This window comes from Ochotona curzoniae, unplaced genomic scaffold (assembly GCF_017591425.1).
Source record: "Ochotona curzoniae isolate NIBS_2020 unplaced genomic scaffold, NIBS_Ocur_1.0 scaffold_4505, whole genome shotgun sequence".
In the NCBI taxonomy this organism is placed as follows: domain Eukaryota; kingdom Metazoa; phylum Chordata; class Mammalia; order Lagomorpha; family Ochotonidae; genus Ochotona; species Ochotona curzoniae.
Window position 1 is genome coordinate 32,903,711 of NW_024467118.1, and position 24,061 is coordinate 32,927,771.

General features: G+C 45.2%; 1 protein-coding gene across 1 annotated transcript in view; it reads left to right on the plus strand.

Moving 5' to 3' along the window:
- Positions 1-23,843, plus strand: part of NUGGC (nuclear GTPase, germinal center associated) — a 37,059-nt gene extending 13,216 nt beyond the window's left edge. Inside the window, exons 10-18 of the mRNA XM_040966343.1 lie at positions 2,824-2,929; positions 4,060-4,193; positions 8,023-8,187; positions 13,317-13,474; positions 15,677-15,815; positions 16,635-16,743; positions 17,548-17,684; positions 18,295-18,385; positions 23,616-23,843. Of these exons, the coding sequence (XP_040822277.1) occupies positions 2,824-2,929; positions 4,060-4,193; positions 8,023-8,187; positions 13,317-13,474; positions 15,677-15,815; positions 16,635-16,743; positions 17,548-17,684; positions 18,295-18,385; positions 23,616-23,755 (1,179 nt within the window). The 3' untranslated portion in view covers positions 23,756-23,843. The remainder of the gene's footprint in view (positions 1-2,823; positions 2,930-4,059; positions 4,194-8,022; positions 8,188-13,316; positions 13,475-15,676; positions 15,816-16,634; positions 16,744-17,547; positions 17,685-18,294; positions 18,386-23,615) is intronic.
- Positions 23,844-24,061: the final 218 nt, after the last annotated feature.

Below are 24,061 nucleotides of genomic sequence, written 5' to 3' on the forward strand. Positions count from 1 at the left end.
TGGGGAAAGGGCTGTTGGGACAAAAGGCCTAACTAAGTGCATTTTTCAAGTTTGAGTGATCATTTTTGCTGTTTGAGTATTTTCTTTGATTATTTATTCATTTTTTTACTGTCCTGAGGCTAAAACAGTTATTAAAGTCATTACTAAAATAGTTATACAACTATGAAACTGAAACCGATTTTAAAAGGAAAGTTAAACAAAACTGTGCACACTCTATCAGAGGAAGAAGAACGTGAGAAATGACATTGTTTGGCTGAAACAAAATCCTCAGTCCAGGTTCCAGTAGTCAAAGCATTTGGCCTTTGTGCAGTTGTATATTCAGTTGCTTTCTGTAGTTTGATTTCAACAATATGGATGGAGCAAATGTATGCTGTGCACCACAGAATCAAATATTTCAATGTTTTTATTTCTAACTCACACTGAAACTTCATACTGATGGTGAAATCTTCTACCCATCAATTCTCAAAAGCCACTTTTGACAAGGCAATAATCTCCAGTGAAGCTAGTCTTGTTCTCTTGAACTGCTCTTGCTGGCATTAAAGAAATAAGCTTTTTATGAGCACCTAATTGTGTGACCTCTGAAACTGAAGACATAAACTCCCTCCATGAACAATTCACAAGTTGCTAATTAACAGCAAATGGACTAGCATGAGATACAGTCTGGATGTCAAAACATCAGCTCACAGGCTTGTACAGTGCTCTCTGATGTGGCCCAAGTCCTTCAGGGAGCTTCAAACCTATGAGAAAGAAGCTGAAACAAGCCAGTCACTCAAGCACCTCTAGATCCTTGTTTTTTAAAATTGTAAAAATGAAAATTCGAAGAAGAATATTATAAGAATTATAGACCCCTGAGATTAGAAATTTCAGTTTGAAAGTATGCCTTTTAAAAAGATTGTTCTCTCAGCAGGATGGTGCATAGCTGGTAGGAAGAGTGGGCTGTGAAGGCAGGGTGCAGAAGGCAGAGAGCAGCTAGGAGGATTTTCCCAGACAAGGAGCTAGGCAGCAGACTAGATAAGAGGGATCGTGTCCAAGCCACATTAGGGAGTTGAAGTCCTCAGGTCTGGGTGTGGGAAGTGAAAAAGAGAGGACTTGAGATGACTGCTCTGGAATTTTGGCTTGGGACCACTCAGGGAGAGTGGTCACAAAAACAGAATTCAGGAGGCCAAGCAGGGCTTTTGGGGAAATAGAGATGAAAATGCATGAACCGAACACACTGAGTTCGAGGGCTTGGCAGATAGCCTGTATTTTCTTGGTTCTGTAGATAGGCATTACAGCCAAAAGACTCACTATAGATAAATATTTGGGAGTCCTGGGCCAGAATGGACAACTTTACCCTATGTGTTTGGGGATTGGGTAGCCTACCCAAGCATCTCTATGAGCCTGACCAACATGTGCTTGCAGCTTGCCAGGGATAAAGCTTCTCTCCAGGCCCAGACAACCACAGGGTCTCCACTCACCCTACTCTTTCCCATCCTTGTAGAGATTGGTCTACTTTCCCTGAACACTCATGCACACTCTGATTTTTCTTTTTCCTTTTAGTGAGAAGGGAAGATTATAGAACAATATTTATGTATAATTCTAGGGTGACCTCTCAGTGATGATATTTTTCTAGTCATAATAAAAGATTTCATCACATGATTCCCATCTCCTTGACCTTTAAAACTATCATTTGCTGAAATGCTTCTCTGCATTAAAACAGGCAGGTGAACTCATGAGCCACATGGCTAAAAAACGTACACTTATAGGAATTTACCTCAGTGTTGTGTTCTAGTTGGTGTTGTAAATGTTTAATAATCCATTCTTTTGTCTTAAAATACAAAGTGAGGCTGGTGCTGTGTTGTGGCTGGTTAAGCAGCTGCCTGCAGTGCTAGCATTCCATTTGGGTGCCAATTTGAGACCAAGCTGTTCCACTTTTTGATCTAGTTCCTTGCTAACATGCCTGGGAAAGCAGCTGAGGATGGAGCAAGCATTTGGACCCCTGCACCCACATGGCAAACCTGGAATAATCTGCTTTGTTCTGGTCCAACAGTGGTCATTGCAGCCTTCTGGGGAGTGACTGTAACTCTGACTGTAACTCTGCCCAAACAATCCCACCTTCTCAACTCTTGATTTGTCCACTTTGCCTGTTCCTGTAGTATACACCCTGACACCAGGACTAGTGTGATGTCTCTCAGGAGCTGGTCAAAGATAACTACACAGACCATGACCTTGGCCACAGGTGTGTTTCTTTTTCCATAAAGGATTTCAGGACTTGTTGCCCTCTGAGCATTTAAATGCTTGCTGGGGCAATCTTTTTACCCACATCCCACATTTCAAATGGGTGTTTTTAACTTCCAATAGGAGAGTTTCTAGTACAGTGACGCCCTGATCACTTTGTTCAAAGTGGGAAACAGCAGCACCTGACATTTGGAACACAGTCTGATCCTCACGGGGCTCCAGCAGAGCTGAAGGCAAATGAGATGAAATTTGCTGGAGGTGCCTGTGAGGCCTGTGTGTTGCTTCTTTAGAGATTTGTTTACTTGAGAGGTGGACTTGTACAGAAAGAATGGGAGAGACAAAAGAGAGCTTCTATCCAAAGGCTAGGGCTGGGCTAGACCAAAGTCAGGAGCCTGAAATTCCATCTGAAGCCTCCACTTGGATGGCCTTCCTCTGCTTTCCCAGGTGCATTAGCAGGGAGCTGGATCAGAAGCGGTGCAGCTGAGATTATCCAACACTCATAAGAGATACTGGCGTAACACATTGCTCAACAACGTTGGCCCCCGTGCATTGCTTCTTTTGACATGGTTGAGTCATTCTGTTCCCTGGGTGCCTCTCTCCCTTCAGAAAAGATTACCGGCAGACTCCAAGCTTCTGGAAGCCTCAGATCTGGTGTACACGGTCAGCGCACAGGAGTACTGGCAGCAGGCTCTCCTCACTGAGGAAGAAACAGGTTGTTTGTGCATTTTTATTCTTGATCACTAAACACTGAGCTTGGTTTCCAAGTTTCCTGTGCTAAAACTTTTTTGTGTCAAACAAATTAGGTGGCTAGAATTCCGCTATCCCCCCCCCCATTCATATCCAGTATCTTATGCCCTCTACCAAATATTTCTCTATCTGTATTATTCAGGTATGTTCAAAGAAAGTGAAGGAACTACTTGGAATAAGATTTAAAAGACAAACAGCATGGCACATAAAAAGAATTCTCTAGAAAAACTGCCATGCACAGGAATAATGAAGGAAAGTAGGATAGCATGTGCTATTTTCTGACCAACAGCAGGTTAGGATAGAGGCAAATTTCTGATCTAGAAGCGCACATCTCAAAGCTCTTATTCCTCTCTACAGTAAGTATGTACTACTTTGATGTTAGTATCTATTTAATATAGATAGAAAAATCTAGGGGAGTCGAAGAGCTAAGACTGTGGAAACGAGAGCCGCCTTGACTCAGCTGTGCAGGTGGACATCAATCCAAAGCAAAGTGTCCCTTTAAAAATAATGAGCCCAGGGTGTGGTGAGGTAGCCTAATGGTTCAAGTTCTCGCCTTGAACACACCAGGATTCCATATGGGCACCAGTTCTAATCCTGGCAGCCCCGCTTCTTATCCAGCTCGCTGCTTGTGGCCTGGGAAAGCAGTCAAGGACAACACAAAGCCTTGGGTTCCTGCACCCCATGGGAGACCTGAAAGAGGCTCCGGGCTCCTGGCTTTGGATTGGCTCAGCTCCAGCCATTGCGGCTTCTTGTGGAGTGAATCATCGGACAGATCTTCCTCTCTGTCTCTCCTCCTTTCTGTATATCTGACTTTGTGATAAAAATACAAAAATCTTAAAAAAAAAAAAGAGCCTGTCCATTGCTATGCAATTTGTTTTATACAGCTAAATAAAATGCATATTAAGAACTGTTGATCTGGCAGCCATTATTATTGATCCTAACCATGCAAACTAATTGCTTCAGAAAGATTAAGTTAGTTGACAGCCAGCTCTCTTGGGACTTCAACTGTACAGTTCATAGCTTGTTCAACTTTGCTGAATTTTGTTGACTACAAGCTCTTGACCTTTTTTAAATTGCTCTGCCCGTGAATTCCAGAAATCCCCAAGTTAAGAGAATACATCAGAAAAAGTCTGTTGGACAAGAAGAGGAGGATGGTGACCAAGTATGTTACTGACGCCTTTGGCCTGTTGCTCCTCACTGATGGCCTCAACTCCACAGAACGCCTGCTGGTAGGAGAGCCCCAGAGTGGGGAGTCTCCCCCTTTCCCCAGCACAACACATTTTCTCATACCAAGCAGTAAAATGAACTTTGGAGGTTTTATTTCTTTTCGTATCAAAGGACATTGCAAAACTGAGATCATGTAAGAGGGCCAAAAGGATATTGAAAAAGCTAAATTTGTAACATTTGGGTTCAAGAGAAAGGAATAATATTTGACCTGGATGGATGATCTGAAAGGAAAATATGAAAATAGTCAGTGACTATTCTCCATCTCTCCTGAGATTTGAAAAACTGTTTTGTGGATGGAGGGAGTGATTGGGTTTGCTTTCTGGTAAAAATGAGACAGATAATCCTCCTAATCTGGAGGAGGGGTTTGACACTCACCCAAAAGTTTCAGTCTTATCTCTGGATTCCCTTCATGCTTGGGACTGTCAGAATCTCAGCCTGGAAAGGACTTAGATCTTTATAGTGTTTAACTTACAAATCTTCTACATGGACAGTGAAAAAATATTTTTTCTACACCAATGAACATGTAGCTCTTTGATGACTTTTTAACTCTTATGTAAGAAAGATAAACTGGTAGATTAGAGGAGAAAACTATTGTTGCCATGAATCACTGACTGTTCTGTGTTCTTTGTAAGAGACAAAATATACAAAGAGACTATAAAATGTGACCACAGCCTGCAGCCAGCAACCTGGGAAACCAAGCCCTTATCTAGAGTCAACATTCCAGGATGCCAGCCCACTATAAATGAATCTTACAGGACATTGGATTGCTGTCCCTAGTAACAGTCCAGGAAGCTTAACAATAATTCTCTGTTAATAACTTCCCTAACCCCTGGTTCTGCTTCCAACTGTCAAGCAGCCAGAGAAAGCTAAATATGCTTCTCTAGCTAGTCACAATAGATGTCCTGCTTTTAGTTCACCTGCCTCCAGGGTCCTCTGCCAGCAGTCTGTTGAAAGTTTTCACTTTTCTACCTGGCTTTTCAATTGCTGCTGAATTCAAGTGATAGTGGATAACAACTCTGGAGAAACACCCTGGGCTTTTGTCACTTGTCTTCACATATCAGATTGACACAAAGCACTTGATTTTTCATTAAGTCATAACAAGGAAGGAATAGATAAATTTCACCTCTAGGCTCAATGAGAGGTCAAGGAGCTGGTTCCAGAATGAGGGGTAATTCTGGGGCAAAGGCAAGGAGAGGCAGATACCACAGACTGGACTTCCACACTCAATGGAACAATGCTATCCAGGGGAAGTTGTACAGATTGGACACTCTTGGAACTTTCTGTAGAAAAGTGGCACAAAGAGCAAAATTCACTATTTTTCTCATTTATTCTCTCCTGTTTTGGTCCAGTTATGTGTGTCAAAAACAAACAAGACCTCTGGAATCTTTTTTTTTTTTTTCCTCTAAATCAACTTTTATCCTCTGAAATAGTTGGGGAAGGATTTGACCTTTTAACTTTTTAAAAAAAGTTTGGGGTGAAATTTGCCTCTCTGCCCAGTGTAAGATTGCTTTTGGAAGTACTGATGGAAAACCAATCAGAGGAAATGCAGTGTGTGGTTGATTTATTTTACAAACACAAGACCAGGCATTGTGCAATCGAGGCCAGAAGGGCCTGCCCTGTGTGCATATCTTTCCTGTTGGAGATATGGCCTAAACAGGGGCTCACTTTCATTTCCAGCCAGTTCAAGCCTGAGAAGCCAGAGGAGGGTGGGAGTGTGGGTGCTGGTGGACGTGGCTGAGGTAGCCCTTCCATTGGACCTACCCACAGCTTTCCCCCAAATCCTTTGGCCTCAGCTATCAGTCTCAGTTCTTGGATGAAAAATTGGAAGGCAAGAGTTGTGCTGTTAGTTTCTTTGAACTCTAAAAAAATTCCAACCAAAAACTATTTGTGATTGATCTTTTCTTAAAGATGTTAACTTATGCCAGAAATTAGTTTGTGGTTTTAAATAAGCACGCATTGTTTTTAAGAACTAGGAAGTTGATCATGACATCTGAATGCCGAGTGTGTCCTGTATTATTCATACTAAGCTTCAGTTTTGCCTCTTCTTATTGGTCTTTTGTTCCCAAGTCTTCCTTTCCTTATCATACTGCTGTTTATTCAGCAAAGACTCTTGGAGAGTGGGACATGGTGAAAATGTTGCCTGGATTTCCTTTCCATGTCTTCCTTTTCTTATTTCATTTTGACCACCACCAATGATACCATGAATTCCAAAGAATCTAAAGAACACTCTATGGGTGGAGGTGGAGAGGAAAGGGGGAATGCATTGCTTAGAGAATTCTTAGTGGTTAAACTGGGAAAATGCCCAAGGACCTATAAAATTAAATAGTCTCCCTAAACTCCAAAACCCATCTGTTATGAGTCACAGCGCCTTAGAGTTTGAGGTTGCTTTTGAGACTGTTCAGCTCAACTCACCTTGAAAAAAGATGCAGTTGACAACTAGAGAAGTTGAGCCACTTGTTAGATCACACCTTGATTACAGAGCTAGTTCTTTCACTTTGGATGGCAAGTTAAAAACCTACATCATCTAGGAGTTTCTCTGTGCCACTCATTCATGCCACAAATGTCTATAGACACCATGCCCTGGCACGTAATAAACAAACAAGAATACCAGTCTGTCTGTCCCTTCAGCACACTCCTGAGCAAAGGGATGGGAGAGCCATCCCACAGCAGGAAGAAAGCAGTAACATGGGAATGTACAAAGTCAGATGGCATCCAGCCACGGTTAGAACCCCAACCATGCACAGAGAGTCACGGGAAGCATCACGTGGGAAGGGACTTTTGAGCTTTGTCTTGAAAGATCATGGTAGGGATTGGCATGTGCAAAGCTCAGAAGTCACAAATGGGAAATTGTGGTAGAAGGTTGAGGAAAAGCTACATGGAAGGATGTGTCAAGAAGAGAGACAGTGGTGCTGGGGAGGTCAGTTGAGTCTTGGCCATGAAGAACCAGAAATGCCAAGCTAGGGAGTATGGTCTCCTGCAGATACTGTGGAGCCTAATCAACATTCTCACACAGAGAATACCACCAAGTTTTAAACCCAGAACCTAGAGGCTGTATGTCCTATGGCCTTGTGTTATTTGAATACAACCCTGTATCACTTATGACGGCTGCATTCTGGGAAATGTTCTGTAACCCATTTGGCTATTGTGTGGACATCAGACTGTGCTTACACAGACTCAGATGGTATAGCCCATTACACATTTAGCCGTATGATTTCATGGGAAAATTGTCGCATATTGTAGTCTGTCATTGATGGAAACATTGCTATGTGAACCGTGTCTGTACTAGACTATATTTTTCTGGGCAGAAGTGATCAGATCATTGCTTTATTTTTGTGTTTGCCAACCTTGTCCAAAATGTTCATTCTGATACCCAATGAGATCAACATCACTTGGGGGCTGGACAGAAGTGCAGAACCCCAAGCCCTTGGGTTTTAACAAGAGCTGCTGGGGATCTGTGTGCGCATCAATGTTCGAGAAACACTATCCTCCAAAACTGCTCTCTGCAAAGTTGAAGCACATTCAATATTTGTCCAGTTGGCTGTTATTAGAAAAAAAATCTTTGTTGGTAACAACTGCAACAAACAGCTCGATGGAGTAGGCACCAGAAATCAATTGCAGCAGGCAGATATTTGCTCTGTTTTGCAGTCTCACAAAACTCCAAGGGTTTGGACACTGAGGGATGCCTTCCTCATGGGTACAGTAAGGGGGTTTCAGCCTAGAGTGGTTATCTCAATCTCAACTTTGTGTTGGTGATAAAAGAAAGTTTGACAAGGAGATGCTTTGGAGGAAGGGTTTCTCTCATATTCACTGCTGTTCTCATTCTGGCCTTAGAATGATCCTATGCACATGAGTGGCCTACGAAGGTTTGTGGAAGAGAAGATCGAGTTGCTGGACAAGGTTATTGAACAGTGCTTTGCCCACATGGAGCAGCCTCTACAAGAAGGGGTCCAGATAGCCAGGACTTCCTACCGGCGCATCCTGGGGGCATACCTAGCGGTGAGTGACCCTGTCAGAGAACCCTGGTGCTGTCCATTGAGATCTGTCTGGTCCACATGCTCCCTTTTCCTTCTCTCCATTGCTTAGAAAGAAGAGCATAGGAAAGAGGGAAGAGTTCATGTGGGAAAGCACAGTATGTAAGTCACTGACACCGAGCTGGAATTTCAGGTTTTGGTTTTGAGAGCCACCACTGCCTCACAACCACTGCAGAGCCCCCAGAGGAGGCTCTGACCCCACTTTAGGCCCTAGATTCACTTCAGACACTCTGGTTGTCTTCGGCAGAACACAGATGCCCAGTGTTTGCCCTTCCTATCTTGTGACGCTCATGTCAGCTATGATTAGACTGCACAATAAGAAAACACCTTGTAACCATTTGCTTGGCATACAAGTGATGATTTTATTTCTTAATTAACTTTACGGGGTTTCTGAGGAGTGAAAATAAAAACTCAAGGCATTATTTATCAAAAATCAAAGGGTAACAAGAGCAATCCATCATCTTAATGTGCTCAGATTGCGGAACAAAAGACCACAGGCTGTGTGACTCACACAAGCAGAATTGTTTTCTGATAGCTCTGGAGGTATGGAGTCCAGGATTAAAGTGTCCAGAATGTTTTATTATGAGACTGCTGTTCTGGATTTGCAGGTGGCTGGCAGCTCACTGTGTCCTCATGCTCTTTGCTCTGAGTCGGTGGACTCTGGATCTCTCTCTCTCTCTCTCTCTCTCTCTCTCTTTCTCTCTCTCTCTCTCTCTCTCCCCCTCCCTCTCTCCACCTCCAGGGGCATCAGCATTGCTGGACTAGAACCTGACCCTAAGCTCTCATTTAACCTTAATCACCTTCTTAAAAATCCCTTCTAACATAGTCAAATTGCAGGTTAGGATTTTTGGCAGGGGGCACAATTCAGTCCATAATGTCCCTTCTGAGTAAGAGGTGATGGACAAATGATCCACGTGGTGAGACTGGGTCCTTGGTGCTGGACTGGTGTGTGGAGAGTATGCAGTTGGGGTAGGGTTTAATAGGAGTTACAAAGAAGTAAAATAAATTACAAAGAAGGGAAGTCAATTTTCCTGCATTTATCCATGGTAACAAGGACCATTACACACACAGCATGGGTCCTGAGAGGCATTGTGCTCCCACTGGTGAAGGACACAAATTCCAGTTTAAATCTGCTTCCTCCTCTTCCAGCTATGTGACCAGAGACAAGTTAACTAACTCCTCTGTGCCTCAGTCCCAACATCTGTGAAATGAGGACAATTGTACACTGGCATAAAGTTATTGTACAGCTTAATGGAAATAATGCATGTATAGATACTGTCATGAGGAGAGAGTATTCTGTAAGTCGCCTGTTTCTGTTATCAGGCCTAGGGAGTAGAAAGATGATTCTGACATGGTCTCTGCACAGAGGAGCTACAGTGCTGCATGGAGAACTGTAGTAAAAGGCAGCACGTTGGGGAAGACCACAAGGGAACTATGAAGTTCTCCAGATGTTCAGAGAAAGGAGAGCTTTCTGGTGGGGGCTGCGGCAAGTTGGAATCATCTGGCTGGAAGTCAAAGTCTCTAAATCAAGTCAACCAAAACCATAAGGAAGTGCATTGGCCCACCAAGAGCCAGAGGCAGAGGGGCCCTGGGTGAGGGAAACTGAAGCCACTGCCTTGGGCACTCCCCCTCTGCGTTCTCTTGTTCTCTACACGTGGGCCTCATTGTCATGATGGCAAAGGGCCATGCCTAATGTGAGGTTCACATCTGTCCTCCAGAAGCCTGGAGCAGCCTCCGTAAATCGCAGCATTACTGACATTTCAGGCTGGATCATTCTTGGCTGGGAGGGGCTGTGCTGATAGACGCAGGAGCTTCAGTCTTCCCTGGCTTCCACTGCCTCAATGCTGATGGCATCCTGCACTCTTCAGCAGTGATGGAGTGGCACCAAACTGAGAACCACTGATCTAGAGGCATGAAAGGAGTATCATTCTTAACTCTGCTATGAGTGAAAGCAATTCTGTATTTCATTGGCTTTGACTGAACCACTTACATGTTTCTAAACCATCCCTGCCACATATCTTAGGTCTGGGCTAAATACCCCATCCCAGTGCCAGGGCTAGAGTTAAGTTCCTGTAAAACAGGAATATATAGGGGGCAGCTGGAACTGCCAGAGGGAGGAAAAATGGAGTTCAAAAAGAAATGCCAGGGGACAATCCAATAAACCTTCTAGAAAAGATGGAGTTGGAATCCAATCTAGAAAGATCACGGATATTTCCTTAGGCAGAGAAGTGGAGTGGAAAGGTATTCTGAGTGAGAAAAAACAAAACACATTTGGGAGCACATGTGTAAAGTTTTCCAACTGTCACTTGAACTTTATTTTTTTTAATAAGAAAACCCCAAGTCAGGAAAGCTTCTTCATAAGCAAATCGTCAGATGCTCCTGAGAATCTGAGGACAAATTGCAATGATGAAAAGGTCATTGGATGTGAACATTGAGGATGGTGATGGTAGTCAGCAGCCTCCAGAGTGGTTCTCAAGGGTCCTCATCCCATGGTCCCATGGTTCCATGGTCCCATGGTCCCATGGTCCCTCATCCCATGGTCCTCAAGGATCCTCATCCCACTAGGAGGATGCTCCCTCCTAGTGAAGGTTCCTCCTCCACTGTGGCAGGCTGATTTCTGTGACCAGGAGAATGCTGCAGCAGTGACAGAATGTGCCACCTGAGCTAGATCATCCAGGGCCACTGAGGCCTCCATGCTGGTGCTTCGATCACTTGAGAGGAAGTCAGCCTGTGTGTGGGAGATCAGGACCCTGAGAGGAGAAGGCCATATGGAGGGGGAGCTGAGCAACCCCCCCCAATCCACCCCAAAGGTCAGTAGCTAGTACCAACTTGCCAGCCCTGCATTCTTGCAAGCAGATCCTCTAGTCCCATTCAAATGCCTAGAACTCAGCTATGGCCGGCTGAACCTAGTCAGAAGCCCTGAGCCATAGGTATCTAGCCAGGCGTTCCTCAAACCCTGATCTGTCCTTGGGAGGGGATGAAGAGGAGAGAAGAAATACACACACACAGAGGTTACTGTTTGTTTTAAGCTACCATATTTTGGGGACATTTGTTTCATAGCAATAGATAACTAAGTGACTTTGGAGAGAGCTGTTTTTGTTTGATGGTAGAAGAACCAAGGTCACAAACAGTGAAACAGTGAGTGCTGGAGAAGATGAGAGCATGAGCTACAACTTTGAGCCAGCCTACTAGGAAAGGAAGGAACCACACAAGCCATCTTCAGGCTTCATGTACCCTTTAGTGACTCACTTCCCTGTAACTACAAATGTGTGGAGTGTTCCTGTCTGCAAAGCAATGTTCCTTTGAGCTCTTTTTTTTTATTATTATTATTTTATTGGAAAGGCGGATATACAGAGAGGAGAGACAGAGAGGAAGATCTTCCGTCCGATGATTTACTCCCAAGTGAGCGCAACGGGTCGATACTATGCCGATCCGAAGCCAGGAGACTCTTCTGGGTCTCCCACGCAGGTGCAGGGTCCCAAAGCTTTGGGCCGTCCTCGACTGCTTTCCCAGGCCACAGGCAGGGAGCTGGAAGGGATGCAGGGCTGCCGGGATAGAACTGGCACCCATATGGGATCCCGGGCATGCAAGGCGAGGACCTTAACCACTTGCACCACCACGCCGGGCCCCCTTTGAACTCTTTTTAAAATTAACTAATTTATTATTTTTATAATTATCTTCATTTTTGATGAGTTTTACATAGTTGATTAGGGTGATAAGGGTCAAGGGCTACAGGAAGGTGGGTGAGACCACCATTTCCACATTCTGCTTTTTTCCTTCCTTTTTTCTGGGGGCATGGGGAAGATAAGGGGAGAAAACACATCCAGCCTCCCAAACACCTCTGTACCCTGGGATGGAGGGCAGCCACTTGACATCACCCCAGGTCCTTTGGGCTTTTTAGTTTTATTTACTTAGTTATTTGAAAGGCAGAGTAACAGAGAAGGAGAGACAGCTAGACTGATAGATAGATAAATAGATAGATAGATAGGTAGGTAGATAGATAGATAGATAGATAGATAGATAGATAGATAGATAGATAGATAGATAGATAAAATTGATCTTCCATCTGTTGATTCACTTTCCAATTGGCTACAACAGTCAGGTCTGAACCAATTTGAAGACCAGGTCCAGGAATTCCATCTTGAGCACCCATGCTGGTGTCACAAGTGTTGGCTTAGCTTGCTATGCCACAGTATCAACCCCAGCAAGGTTACTTTGCGACCAGAAATCTAGCCAAACATTTATATACTGAATCACATTATGTAACGTAGCAAGACATAAGCAAGAATAAGAAACCAATGTTGTGGTGTATCAGGTTAAACCACCACCTACAGTGCCAGCATCCCAAATGAAAATTGGTTCAATTCTTACCTGCTCTGGTTTAGCTCCAGTTTTCTGCCAATGTGCCTGGGAAGGCAGTTGAAGATGGCCTAAGTCTTTTGGCCTCCTGTCACTCACATGGGAGACCTGCATGAAGTTCCTGGCTCCTGACTTTGACCTGCCCAGCCCTAGCATTCCAGTCAGTAGGAGAGTAAACCCACAGATGAAAACTCTCTCTGTCTCTCTTTCTCTGTATCCGCCTTTCAAATAAAAATTGATCTTAAAAAATATTTGGCAAAAATACAACATTTGAACTAGCCTTAGAAAATCTAGGCTATCTGCTTACTCTAAGGATATAGCATGCACTCATTCATTCATTTAATAACTTCTCATTTAATAAATATTTATGATGTACCACTTAAGTCACTGACAGATGTTGAGAACATAAACATGGAAATGAAATTGTGCCTGATATCGACCATGGTCTAGGTCAGAGTCTGCCTATTGCACAAATTAGCCTATGCAAAATGGTATGTGAAGGGTCATGATCAGAGTGGGCCCCGGGTCCTTTGGAAGCCCAGGGAAGGGGTACACAGCCAGCCTTGAGGCATGATTGCAGTCTTCTGCTCTGGCTTACTAATGTATTTGAAACTTGTTTTGTCTCTTTCTTCTGATTCTCAGTCATGGCCTTTGGCCAAAGACAATGTAATTCTGATCCCATGACCTTCAAGTTAATACCTACTAACACTGCTAATTTACTGTTTGATTGCCCAGCGGAGTAAAGGAAACCAAGGTTTTCACCAGACCCTGAAAGCTGTTTGCTTGAAGAATGGCATCTATGCCTCCCGAACACTGGCAAGGATTGACCTAAATGCAGCCATCATGCAGCCCATCTATGATCAAATTGACCCTGTTTTTGGAGGCATTTTCAGGTAAAGGATCTTTCTCATGTTCTTTGGGGAAGGCACATCTGCAGTCTCTGTTGTAGGAATTTCTCCATTGGCTCTGGAAGTGTGAAGGGTAGCTGTAACCCGAGCAGGAAAGCTTAGACTTTGGCAGAGCACAAAAGTCTTCTTGGTTTGGTTTATTTAAAAATTTCCCAGGGTGACCTGGAACACAGATTGAGATGTCCCTTTCAGACTAATATTATGATTCCCGTTACTTTTCAAGTATCTCTCCTACATGTGGCAAAAGATAGCTTCTCTTTGGGATCTGTGCCCAGGACAGGGTATTTGGATTGGAGAGGTTGGAATTAAGCAAACACATGGCCTTTAGAACTCTGCCAGAATGCAGAAGAAAAAAAAAAAAGCTGAGGGGGAGTGGGAGACTACCAAGGACTGTTTCCAACACACAACATCCTCACAAACCTGGGGTGTGATGGGACAGTAGGGGCAACGTTCCTCATACTGCCTCTTGCCCCTTTCCTGACCTCTTATTCCTCCCTATATCCACAGACCGAATCTCCTAGCCTGCATGTGCATCTGCTTGTCCCAGTCTGCCTCCTCCTCCCCTTGTTGGTTTTACTTGGCTGGCTACTCGCTGCCGCTGGAGCCATCCACCCACCTTTATTACTTCTATTATTTATCCTCAGTGGCCACCTTTGCTGCCCCCTTGCTTCTCTAATTTATTTTTATTTTAAAATTTATTTAAGCAGCAGAGAGACAGAGAGAGAGGCATATCTTCCACCCACTGGTTCACTCCCCAAATACTTATACCCACTGCTGGGCCAGGTGAAGCCAAGAGTCTGGAACTCCATGCCGGTCTATGAAATGGGTGGCTGGCTCCCAGGTGTCGGAGCCATCACCTACTGCTTCCCAGGGTGCACATTAACAGGAAGCTGGAATCGCGAGCAGGGCCAGAACTCTGTAGACCTAGGCACACTGATATGGACTGTGGATATCTCAAGCAGGGTCCTAATTACTTGGCCAGTACCACCACCACCCCTGTATTTCAATGCCTCTTAGATAATGCCCTTCCACCTCTACTCACTGACTTCTGTAAGTACCAAGCTCCCTAGAGAGCTGTTCATGGCATTCTACCTGCTTCTACCTTGCCTTCCAAACTTTCCTGCTGGTTGCTTGATTTCAGCCCACTGTAGCAGCCAGCCTGACAGGGAGTAAAAAGCAACCAAGATATCCTGGGCATTAAGCTGGGCATGTGCTTGCATCTTCTCTGCAAATACTCCCAATAGCCCAGCAAGTGGTGCCTGTCTTTTTACAAATGGAGATTGAGAGTGGTGTAACTTTCCCAGCATAACCCAGTCTGGGAGCAGAGTGCTAGGGTTTATAATCCACGGCCTTTAAGTCTTGGCTCTGTCACCTGCTGCTTTCCACTCCTAAGATATCCTGAAATTTAGCTGTTTCACTCCATGGGGAATAGTTCCCCATCTTTTCACTTCCCCAAACCTTACTCATTTTCTAATCTGGGGTTCAAGTCCTACCCTTCAAGTAGAGACACTTTGGCAGTGGAAAAGCTGTAAGTTCTGAGGTTCAAATAAGATTGAAAGCCTGGCTGTCTCACTTAGTAGTTGTGTGACCTTGGTCACTTCAGTAATCTTCTCTGACCCTCAAGCTTCTTATCTGTAAAATGGGCATTATCAACATCACACTGACTAGATAGATTTTCTTTTTTCTTTTTTTTAAGATTTATTTTATTTTTATCGGAAAGGCGGATATACAGAGAGGAGAGACAGGAAGATCTTCTGTCTGATGCTTCACTCCCCAAGTGAGCACAACGGCCGGTGCTATGCTGATCCAAAGCCAGGAGCCTCTTCTGGGTCTCCCACACGGGTCTAGGGTCCCAAAGCTTTGGGCCGTCCTTGACTGCTTTCCCGGGCCACAGGCAGGGAGCTGGATGGGAAGTGGAGCTGCTGGGATTAGAACCTGTGCCCATATGGGATCCTGGGCGTGCAAGGCGAGGACCTTAACCACTTGCACCACTGCACTGGGCCTTAGATAGATTTTCATATCCAGGGCCTGGCATAGCAAGTGCATGGTATCTGATAGGAATTTAATAACTTTAACATATCACCTCCCTTCTCTTAAAAATGAATACAGACATCAGCTAGTTTTATGTCCCTTTTAGCTGTGTAGCAGCCACCATCAATCTTAATTTTGTATTGCTTTCTTTTGTAGATCTGGGAAGCCCAGTGATTTGGCTCTGATGCCTCATATAGATGCTTTTAAGTGCTCCCTACAACAGAAAATGATGGAAATTGGGAGAAGAAATGGCTGGAAATATGATCGTTGCAAAAACAGCTTCCTGATCCAAGAGGTAAGTTTCTTCTGGAGAGGGCAGTGAGATTGGATGAGAGCTTTATTCCCAAGCAGGTTGGGAGGCTGCTGCTCCCTCCAGACTTACTCTCTCTAGCATCCAGGGTCTGTATATTCCTTCTTGGAGGTTGGGTGAAAAATGCTCCATCACAGGATGATGGGAAGGGTGGTGGAGGTGGTGGTCCTTGGGCTGTCAGGGGATGGAGGACATGAAAACCAGTTTCATGCCACAATGAAGCCACCAAGAGTGCTGCTGCACTGGTAAAAGTGACTCAGTCCTGGAGAAGAATCTTCAAGGTCTCCTTAGATGGTGGAGAATTTGCACCAGCTTGTAACATGGTCACCAGCTTCGCTATCATTTTTGCCATTATTATGAAGTCATATCCAAAGTCATGAAGCCAAAAGAAGCAGGTCATTTTTTAGTGTTGAGGCATCCAGATTCTTGTTTGTGACTATCTGTCTTCCAGGGCTGACCCAAAGTTCAATGCAAGGCTGGAGCTATAGTTTATGCCTCCTCCTAACCTCTCCTCCCTGTCTCCCAACCCAGGCAGGCTCATTCCACACCCAGGCACATTGCATGCCTGAGATCAACTCAGCACATATTTTTTGACCTATGGGTAGATGCCAGGCACTGTGGAAGCACTTTGGGGTATAAAGATACTTGAGTCGCCTGTGAGAATTCATAGCTTAAATATATTGAAGACACATTAATAGCCAACCATGATATAAGGTGGAAGGAAATGATGGCCACGCACAGGGTTGAGACATGCTTCTGTCCAAAGACTGTCACTGATGACCTTCTGTTAATGTGGTTTCTCAGATAAGCACTCTTCTGGGAGGCCTGGAGGGATATATCTTAAGAAAGAAGAGAAGGATCTACGAGTCTCTCACCACCTCTGTTCAGAATGACCTGAAACCCTGTTATGAAGGTGGGGGCCTGGGGACAGCTTTTCCACTCTTCTGAAATCTTCCTGCCTGCACCTTCAGCATCTTGTTTCGCTACTGTCCCTCCAAGGGCTTGTCCTCCTGTGCCTAAGTCCTTGGACCACCCTTAGGCTGCAAGTGGAAGCTGAGTACAGTCATGATTCATTTAATGACAAGGTTGTGTTTGCTGACTGAGTTGCTGTGTGCACTTCATAGACTGTGCTCACATAAGCCTGGATGGCCATGTCACTGGGCAGCAGCACGTGATGAGAGCACCATCATCAACTGTCATGAACCCGTATCCTTACATGGCACATGACTGTAATTGCAAGGTGTGGGAAGAGGTAATGAAGGGACTCTTAGAATCTGTGTTTCCCACTTCTTTCTTCCAGCTCTTTATTGGACATCTGCTTCTCCCCTTCCTGCTGCTTATCAGCTAATTTAAGCACAAACTCCAACATCCAGTTCTCAATTCTCTTGCCTTAAGTATTTGCAAAATCATTATCATACCCCTTCTTTCGGTGGTTCTGTTGTTGGGAGAAGGAAAGGTGATGTGATTTTACAAGCTTCTGCTTAATTCATTGAATGATAATGAATTTTCTGAATGATAACCATTACCCGAGTTTTGAGTATTAAGTTATTTCTACGTAATGACAAGCATAAGTATGAGTATATGTGTATATGTTTGCGCATACATGTGAGTGTATATATACTTTGTTTTCTTACTTGCACGTTTCTCCTTCTTATGCCGAGGATTTCTAAGCCAGACCATGCTGTAGTGTGTGACCGTGTCTGTCATTTTCTCCCAGAGGCAGCTCAGATCACTGGCAAAAAAGCATGTGAGAGAATGAAGGAAGTCCTCAGAAGAGGAGTTGACCGGCAAGTGGCTGAGGGCATGTTTGAAAGGGCTCAAGAAAGGATGCAGCACCAATGCCAGCAACTGAAGGTATTCCTTACCACATTCTGACACCTAAGGAGATCCTTGGTAGAGGAGAGGGAGCTGGTACAGAAAGTGTAAGAAATAGCAGGCACTGGGATGCAAATCAAAGCACAGGTCTTCTGCTCAGTGGGCCAGGGCCCATGCTGCCAGGAGGAAAAACCTGTGGAATCCAGCATTCTGTCTTTATTGCTACTGCGTGCTGGCCTTGGCTCTTTTCTGAAGCCAAGACACCAGAAATGCAGGCCTTCCAGCTGTCTTCTGCATCCTATTTCTTTAAGAAGTCATCAGTAGAGGCAAGGGGTGCTTTTCTCTTTATGAGCATGAGCTCATTTAATCTGCAGATCTGACAGGGGTGGGGTGGGGAACAGGTATACCTCCGGGATACTCCAAGTTTAGTTCTAGACCACCACAATAAACCAAGCATCACAGAAACGCAGCTCACATGAAGGTTTTTAAAACCTCCCAATGCATGTAAAAGTCATGTTGACACAACATCGTAATTTGTTGAGTGTGCACTTGCATTGTATGTAAAACAGGAGCACTGGGTGGGGGAACCCCTTGATAGAATTCTCCTGGGCTGTACCATCTTAACACATCGAATGTCCTTGTCGTGTAGAATGGCATCACAGAGAAGGTGAAGGGCAGTATCGCCATCATGTTCACCCTCGCTTCGTCTCAGGGGACCAGTCTCTACAAGGAGCTTGCAGGTACACACATCAACCTTCTGTGTCCCGGAAGTCTGTGCAGATCCCCGTGGTGGTGGTCGCTCCCAATTGTGTTTAAAGAGGCTAAGGTTGAAGGAGTTTCCAATGTTGTAAGAGTTAAGATGTTGTTGCTTCATGCTGCAGGTGTGAAAACAGAGACTCAAATCAGGTTAATATGCCTAAGGGCTCTTTGCTAGAAAGTGGCTGATTCAAATCTACAATGTAAAGCCTTCTTTTCTTTTGATACTTCCTTAGAAAAGGCTTCTTTTTCTGGTGGTGGAGAAATATTTCTTTTAATCCCCCAAGAACCTAGGAATGAACGCTGGCTGCTGTGTCCTGCCAGGCTGCCACCTCCTCTGGTCCTGCCCATAAACTCCACCAGGCCCCCTTAGTGTAAACCAGGAGTGTAATGAACTGGTGTGAAAAATCCCAGGGAAAGCTTTGGCAAAATTAAAACTGCACCCACCCTATGACCCAACAATCCTCCTTTGAGGAATTTGTCCTTTAGCTATAGCCTCATATGCAGGCTTCTGGAGAAGGTTGTTTAAAGTAGCATTGTATATCGTTACTAAAAGTTGAAGCAACTCAAATATCTATCAGTAGTGTACTGGCTAAAGTCAATTAGAAAAACCACTTGTAGAAGGCTGTGCAAATTTTATTCAAAAAGAACAAAGCAACTTCGTATATAGCAGCATGAAACAATTTTCAAAATATATTATGAAAGTGAAAAAAATCAAAGTGAAAAAAGATGTGTGATACATTACTGTTTGTGAGAGGAAGAAAAGGAAATACATACGGATGTGCTTGTCTATGCATAAAAACCTTTGTGGGTTATACAAGACACTGTTGCCTCTGGCTGCCTCCACAGAGGGGTGGAGGACATGGGAGAGTGGGAGGCTCACCCTGTACTCTGTTTATTTAGTGCGTAAATAAAATTATTTACTCTGTTTATTTAGTGCCATAAAAAAAGTATTTTTGATGATGTTGACATAGTTGACCAGGTCGGGAAAGGTCGAGGACTAGGGGGCTGTGGATGAGACCATTGTTTCCAAATCTCTGCACTCTTCCTACCATGTCTAGGGGAAGAGGGGAATTAAGGAAGGTAATACCCAGCCTCTCTGCCATCCTAGTACCCAGGGATAGGGAATGACGGCCTGATACCATCCCAGGGTCCCTAATGTGGGGCCTACTCCAAGGATTCCACTCAAGTAGTTTTGATGGTTCTGAAATGCTGTTGGTCTTGTTGATCCAAGGATGAGGAAATCCCTCCAAGTTCCATCGGCTGACAGTCTATCCCACAGTTTCTGTTTGCCTAGAAATTTGTTGTCAATGCTTGACTGGGACCAGATGTCCTCTGCAGATCCCAATGGACTGCCATATCCTCCATGTGCATCTGGGCATGCTTTCCACTCTTTGTCTTAGCCACTAAGGAGGTCCAGTTCTTACACATGCAGTCCATGGTCAGACCACAGATCCTATGGTTCTTTTGTGTGTGTTTGGCAGTACATGGTCCAGCTCAGTCTGTCACTCATGTCAGCCTACACACACTGGTGGTTGCAATTGCTGGGTCAGTTCTATCTCCAACCTTGTCTCTTACATAAACCAATGGATGCTGCGGACCAGTCTGACCCTGCCCACCACACACTCAGCTCTCATATTCACCAGTGGGAATTACAGCCTAGTCAGGGTGATCCCCACAGTCCCCACCAGTCCTGCCTCCAGCGCTGTTTGCTATGCTCACCAGTGAGAACCACATCCCAGCTGGAGTGCCCTTTAGCTCCCCAACCAGGCCTATTCCTAGCTACAGATCTTGCACATGCCAGTGGTTGCTGTGACCCAGCTTAGCATAGCCCATTTCCCATCTTGGCCTTTGCCATCAGATGTTGCAACCTGACTTGTCCCAGCCTGCTCCCAGTCCCAACTCTCATTGGTGGGTGCTGTAGCCTAGCCCTGCCCAGTCTGCTCCCATCCCTGGCTCATACAAACCATATGTGATAGCTTAGTCCAGCATGACCCATACTGCAGTCTGGCTTCTGCACATGCAGATGCTGTGACCCAGCCTACCCCACACTATTCTTGGGTATGTCTGCAGGTGCTGTTGCATGGACTAACCCAGCTTGTTCCCAATCCCAGCAGCCAAGAGTGTCAGAAGATTCCATTGTCATGCCTACCTCAGCCTGTCATCAACCCCAGCTCTTAAGCAAACCAGTGGGACTTGCAGTTCCAAATAGGGGTGGGGCTACATATTGCCCAAAGAATCTGTCCCCAGACCTGGTTCTCTCATGTGCTGGTTAATGTCATGGCCCAACCTCACATTACTCATCCCCTGTCTTGACTCTCACTAATGGGTACTGGGATCTAGCCCTGTCAGTCACGTCCCCAACCCTAGCTTTAGTATGCATCAGTGAGTGTTGGTGGGCTGTGGTCCACCATAACTAGCCCAGCTGAGCTCTTCCACATAGGCTTGTGCCTCTCTCTGACCCACAAAAGTCCTGCTGCTTCTACCCTCCAAACTGCTCAGTCTCAGCCCCCTGACTTACCTGCAAGTACAGTAGCCTTGTCGATAGGAGTCCCTCAGAAGTCATTCCTCTCCTGCAATGTATTCCTTCAGTGGTCTTCACTACCACTCATCTCCTTACCCCTTTTCCTGATCAACCCACGGACCATGCTAGTGGAGCAATCCCAAGGCTACCTTTGCCTGCCTGGATGCAAGGCTCCAAGTCTTCCCATGTTCCCTTCCCTCCCCGCTACCAACTGCTAGCATCCTAAATGGGGGTGCCTCTGGAGCATACAGGGGTTCCAAACTGAAGCTGTGTGACAGCTGCCTATATACATGTACTTTGCACTTCGTTCTCTCCTTGTAGATCATTCTTCCCATTTCTGGTTGGTTGGATGGCCTCAGGCCTGTTCTTAATGGTGTCCAGAGAAGAAGACACACACCCTTATCCTACGATTTATGGGGCTCCCTCATGACCTGGTGCCTACCTTCACAAGAACTGAAGTTTTATAATTATACTCATCCAGTTAGGACTTCTCTAAAAAAGTCTGACATGCCACAGCTCTTACAACTCCTCAGCTCTTGTGGACATAAAATATTCTCCTAAGTTGAATGTAAATTCTCCTGCCATGGCTGAAGCCTGTTTTCTTTTCTTCAGCATAAAAAAAAATCTGATATACATCATGTAGGGGTACTTTGCTAGGTTGCTCTCAGGGTCTTGGCTGATTAGTTCAGGGTGAAGAGCAAGTCCCATCCCTTGTAAAGTGTTCAACAGGGTTTTAGGTGCAGAGGATACAGCAGTGACCAGGGCAGGTGAAATTTATACCTTCTTGGAGCTCATAGTCACCTGGGTAGAAGCACACAATAAGCCAACTAAGAAGTTAAATAGGTGGTAGGGAACTCAAGTCTGGAAAGGGAGCTGGGGAGGCTGGGGTAGAGGGACAGGAGGGGCACAAAAGAGCTCACTGGAAATGTGACAAGCAAGGACCTGAGGAAGGGGTCTCATTTGGATGCCGTTATCCCAGTAGAATAGAAAACAGTGGTTATCAGGGGAAGGATACTGCAAAAACTTCGTGGAAGCCATATCTTAGAGGATAGCCTTGGAGTATAGGGAGCGTGGAGGAGGGAGACTTTTTAGATATGAAGCAAGACAGAAAGACTGAGGCCAACTCTGTGGCATAGTGAATTAAACTGCCTACAATAACTGCATTCCACATCAGAGTATTGGTTCAAACACTAGCTGTTCCCCTGTAACCAGCTCCCTACCAATGCATGTAGGAAGGCAAAAGAAAATGGCCTGAGTGTTTGGGCTCCTGACACTCTTATGGGAGACTTAGATGGAGTTCTTGGCTCCTGAACCAGCAGATGAAAAAAATCTCTGTCCTTCCTTCTATTTCTCTCTCTGTAACTCTGTCTTTCAGACAAATAAATCAATCTTTGGGGGAAAAAATAAAAGAAGGAGAGAGAGAAAGACACGGCTCTCACTCCCCACCAGCCAGGAGTCCCAACCCCGCCAGTCTGAGGGCAAAGTAGGACTGAGAAGGCAGCAGGCACTATTCCAAGGCCAATGCCAAGGTCCATCTGAAATGTCCCTCTGAAGAGGACTGTTCTGGTCAGTGTTCTTCAGAAGAATAAAGATGTGGAAAGAAGTTTCCTTTAAGGACTCAACTCACATGGCAACGGAGGTTTGGGGAGTGGTCAGCAGATTGGTGGTTCCATGAAGAGTTGCAGCTTGAATCCAAAGGCAGGCTGCTGGGGAGCTCCTTCTTGCCTGGGGTGGGGACGGGGAGCAGACAGGGAGGTCCAGCCTTTTCTCTAGTCAAACGTTCAGCTGATTAGGCTCCCACATCAGGGAGGAAAGCCTACTTTATTGGGGTCTACCAATTTCAAGGTAGATAACCTACAGAACAGTTTCACAGAAACAACCAGATGAACATGTAACTATGAGTCTGGGCACCATGGCCACATGCAAAATGCCTCATTGTGAGAAAGTCATTAGGTTGCAGGTCTTGGGGTGGGAAGCTGAGATGCCAAAAGGAAGCAAATCCACTTGGAGTGGAGACTGGGCAGGATGAGGACTGAGGCAGGAGAGAGCTGCCTGGAGAGGACCTGAGGTGGGAGCAGTTTGGGATGAGCTTTAGTTTTCCTTTAGGCAGCTCCTAGAAGGCCTTGGAGAGACCTCATGAATTGCCAGGTGCTTTTTTATAACTTTTATTTATTGTCCTTGCTTTTGACAGAGAGAGATTTAAATAAGAGTGATCTTCCCTCTACTGGTTCACTCCCCAGATGCTAGGGTGGGGTGAAGCCAGGAACTCAGAACTCAATCTGGGCTTTCCCATTGGTGTAGGGACTCAAGGACTGGAGTCGGCAGCAGCTGCCTTGCAGGGTGTGCTTACCAGGAATCAGAATCATCAGGGGAACCTGGACTCAAATCCAGGCACTCCAATGTGGGGATACAGCCACAGCCGCCTAGCAGAAGATGGCCAAGTCTGGGCCCCTGCTGCCCACGTCAGAGGCCTGGATGAAGCTCCTGCCTTCCATCTGGCTCAGTCACAGTCATTGGGAATGAACCAGCAGATGGAATATTGCTCTCACTCTGATTCTGAGTTTCAAATAAGTATAGAACTCTTTCATCATTTCACCATTTGCCAATCCCCAGGTTTTTTTTTAAGTGAGCAGTCATGCTTCTTTTGAGAATGACTTAACCCCCCTGTGACCCCTTCTGCCTTCCTGCAGATGTCAAACGTGAGTACAAGGAGATGGAGAAGCTCCACCGCAGCTTGCGGGAGGCGGCCGAGAACGCGGTGCTGAGGAGGGGCCTGCAGAGCTTCCTCCAGAGGGTGTCCCCCTGCAAGGCCAGCCCTTCCAAAACATAGCCCCCACATGCAAGACAGAACTCAGCACTTCATCACTTCCAGCAGAGTTGTTTCTTAGCACGAAACAAATCATAACTATCGTAACTCCGTCATGGAAATGTGAAGCTTCGGGGGCAAGAATCTTGTGCTTTGCCAAAGAAAAATAATAAAACGTCAAAACACATACATAATATAGGGAAAAATGCAAATAAATTATAAGAGATCTGACCGCATTTCCCCCTTTCAATCATGACTGTGCTTCTGGATAAGGAGCAAATGTTGTACCGAGGAAGCAGCATGGATTGGAGGGCCATGTGGAGATGGAAC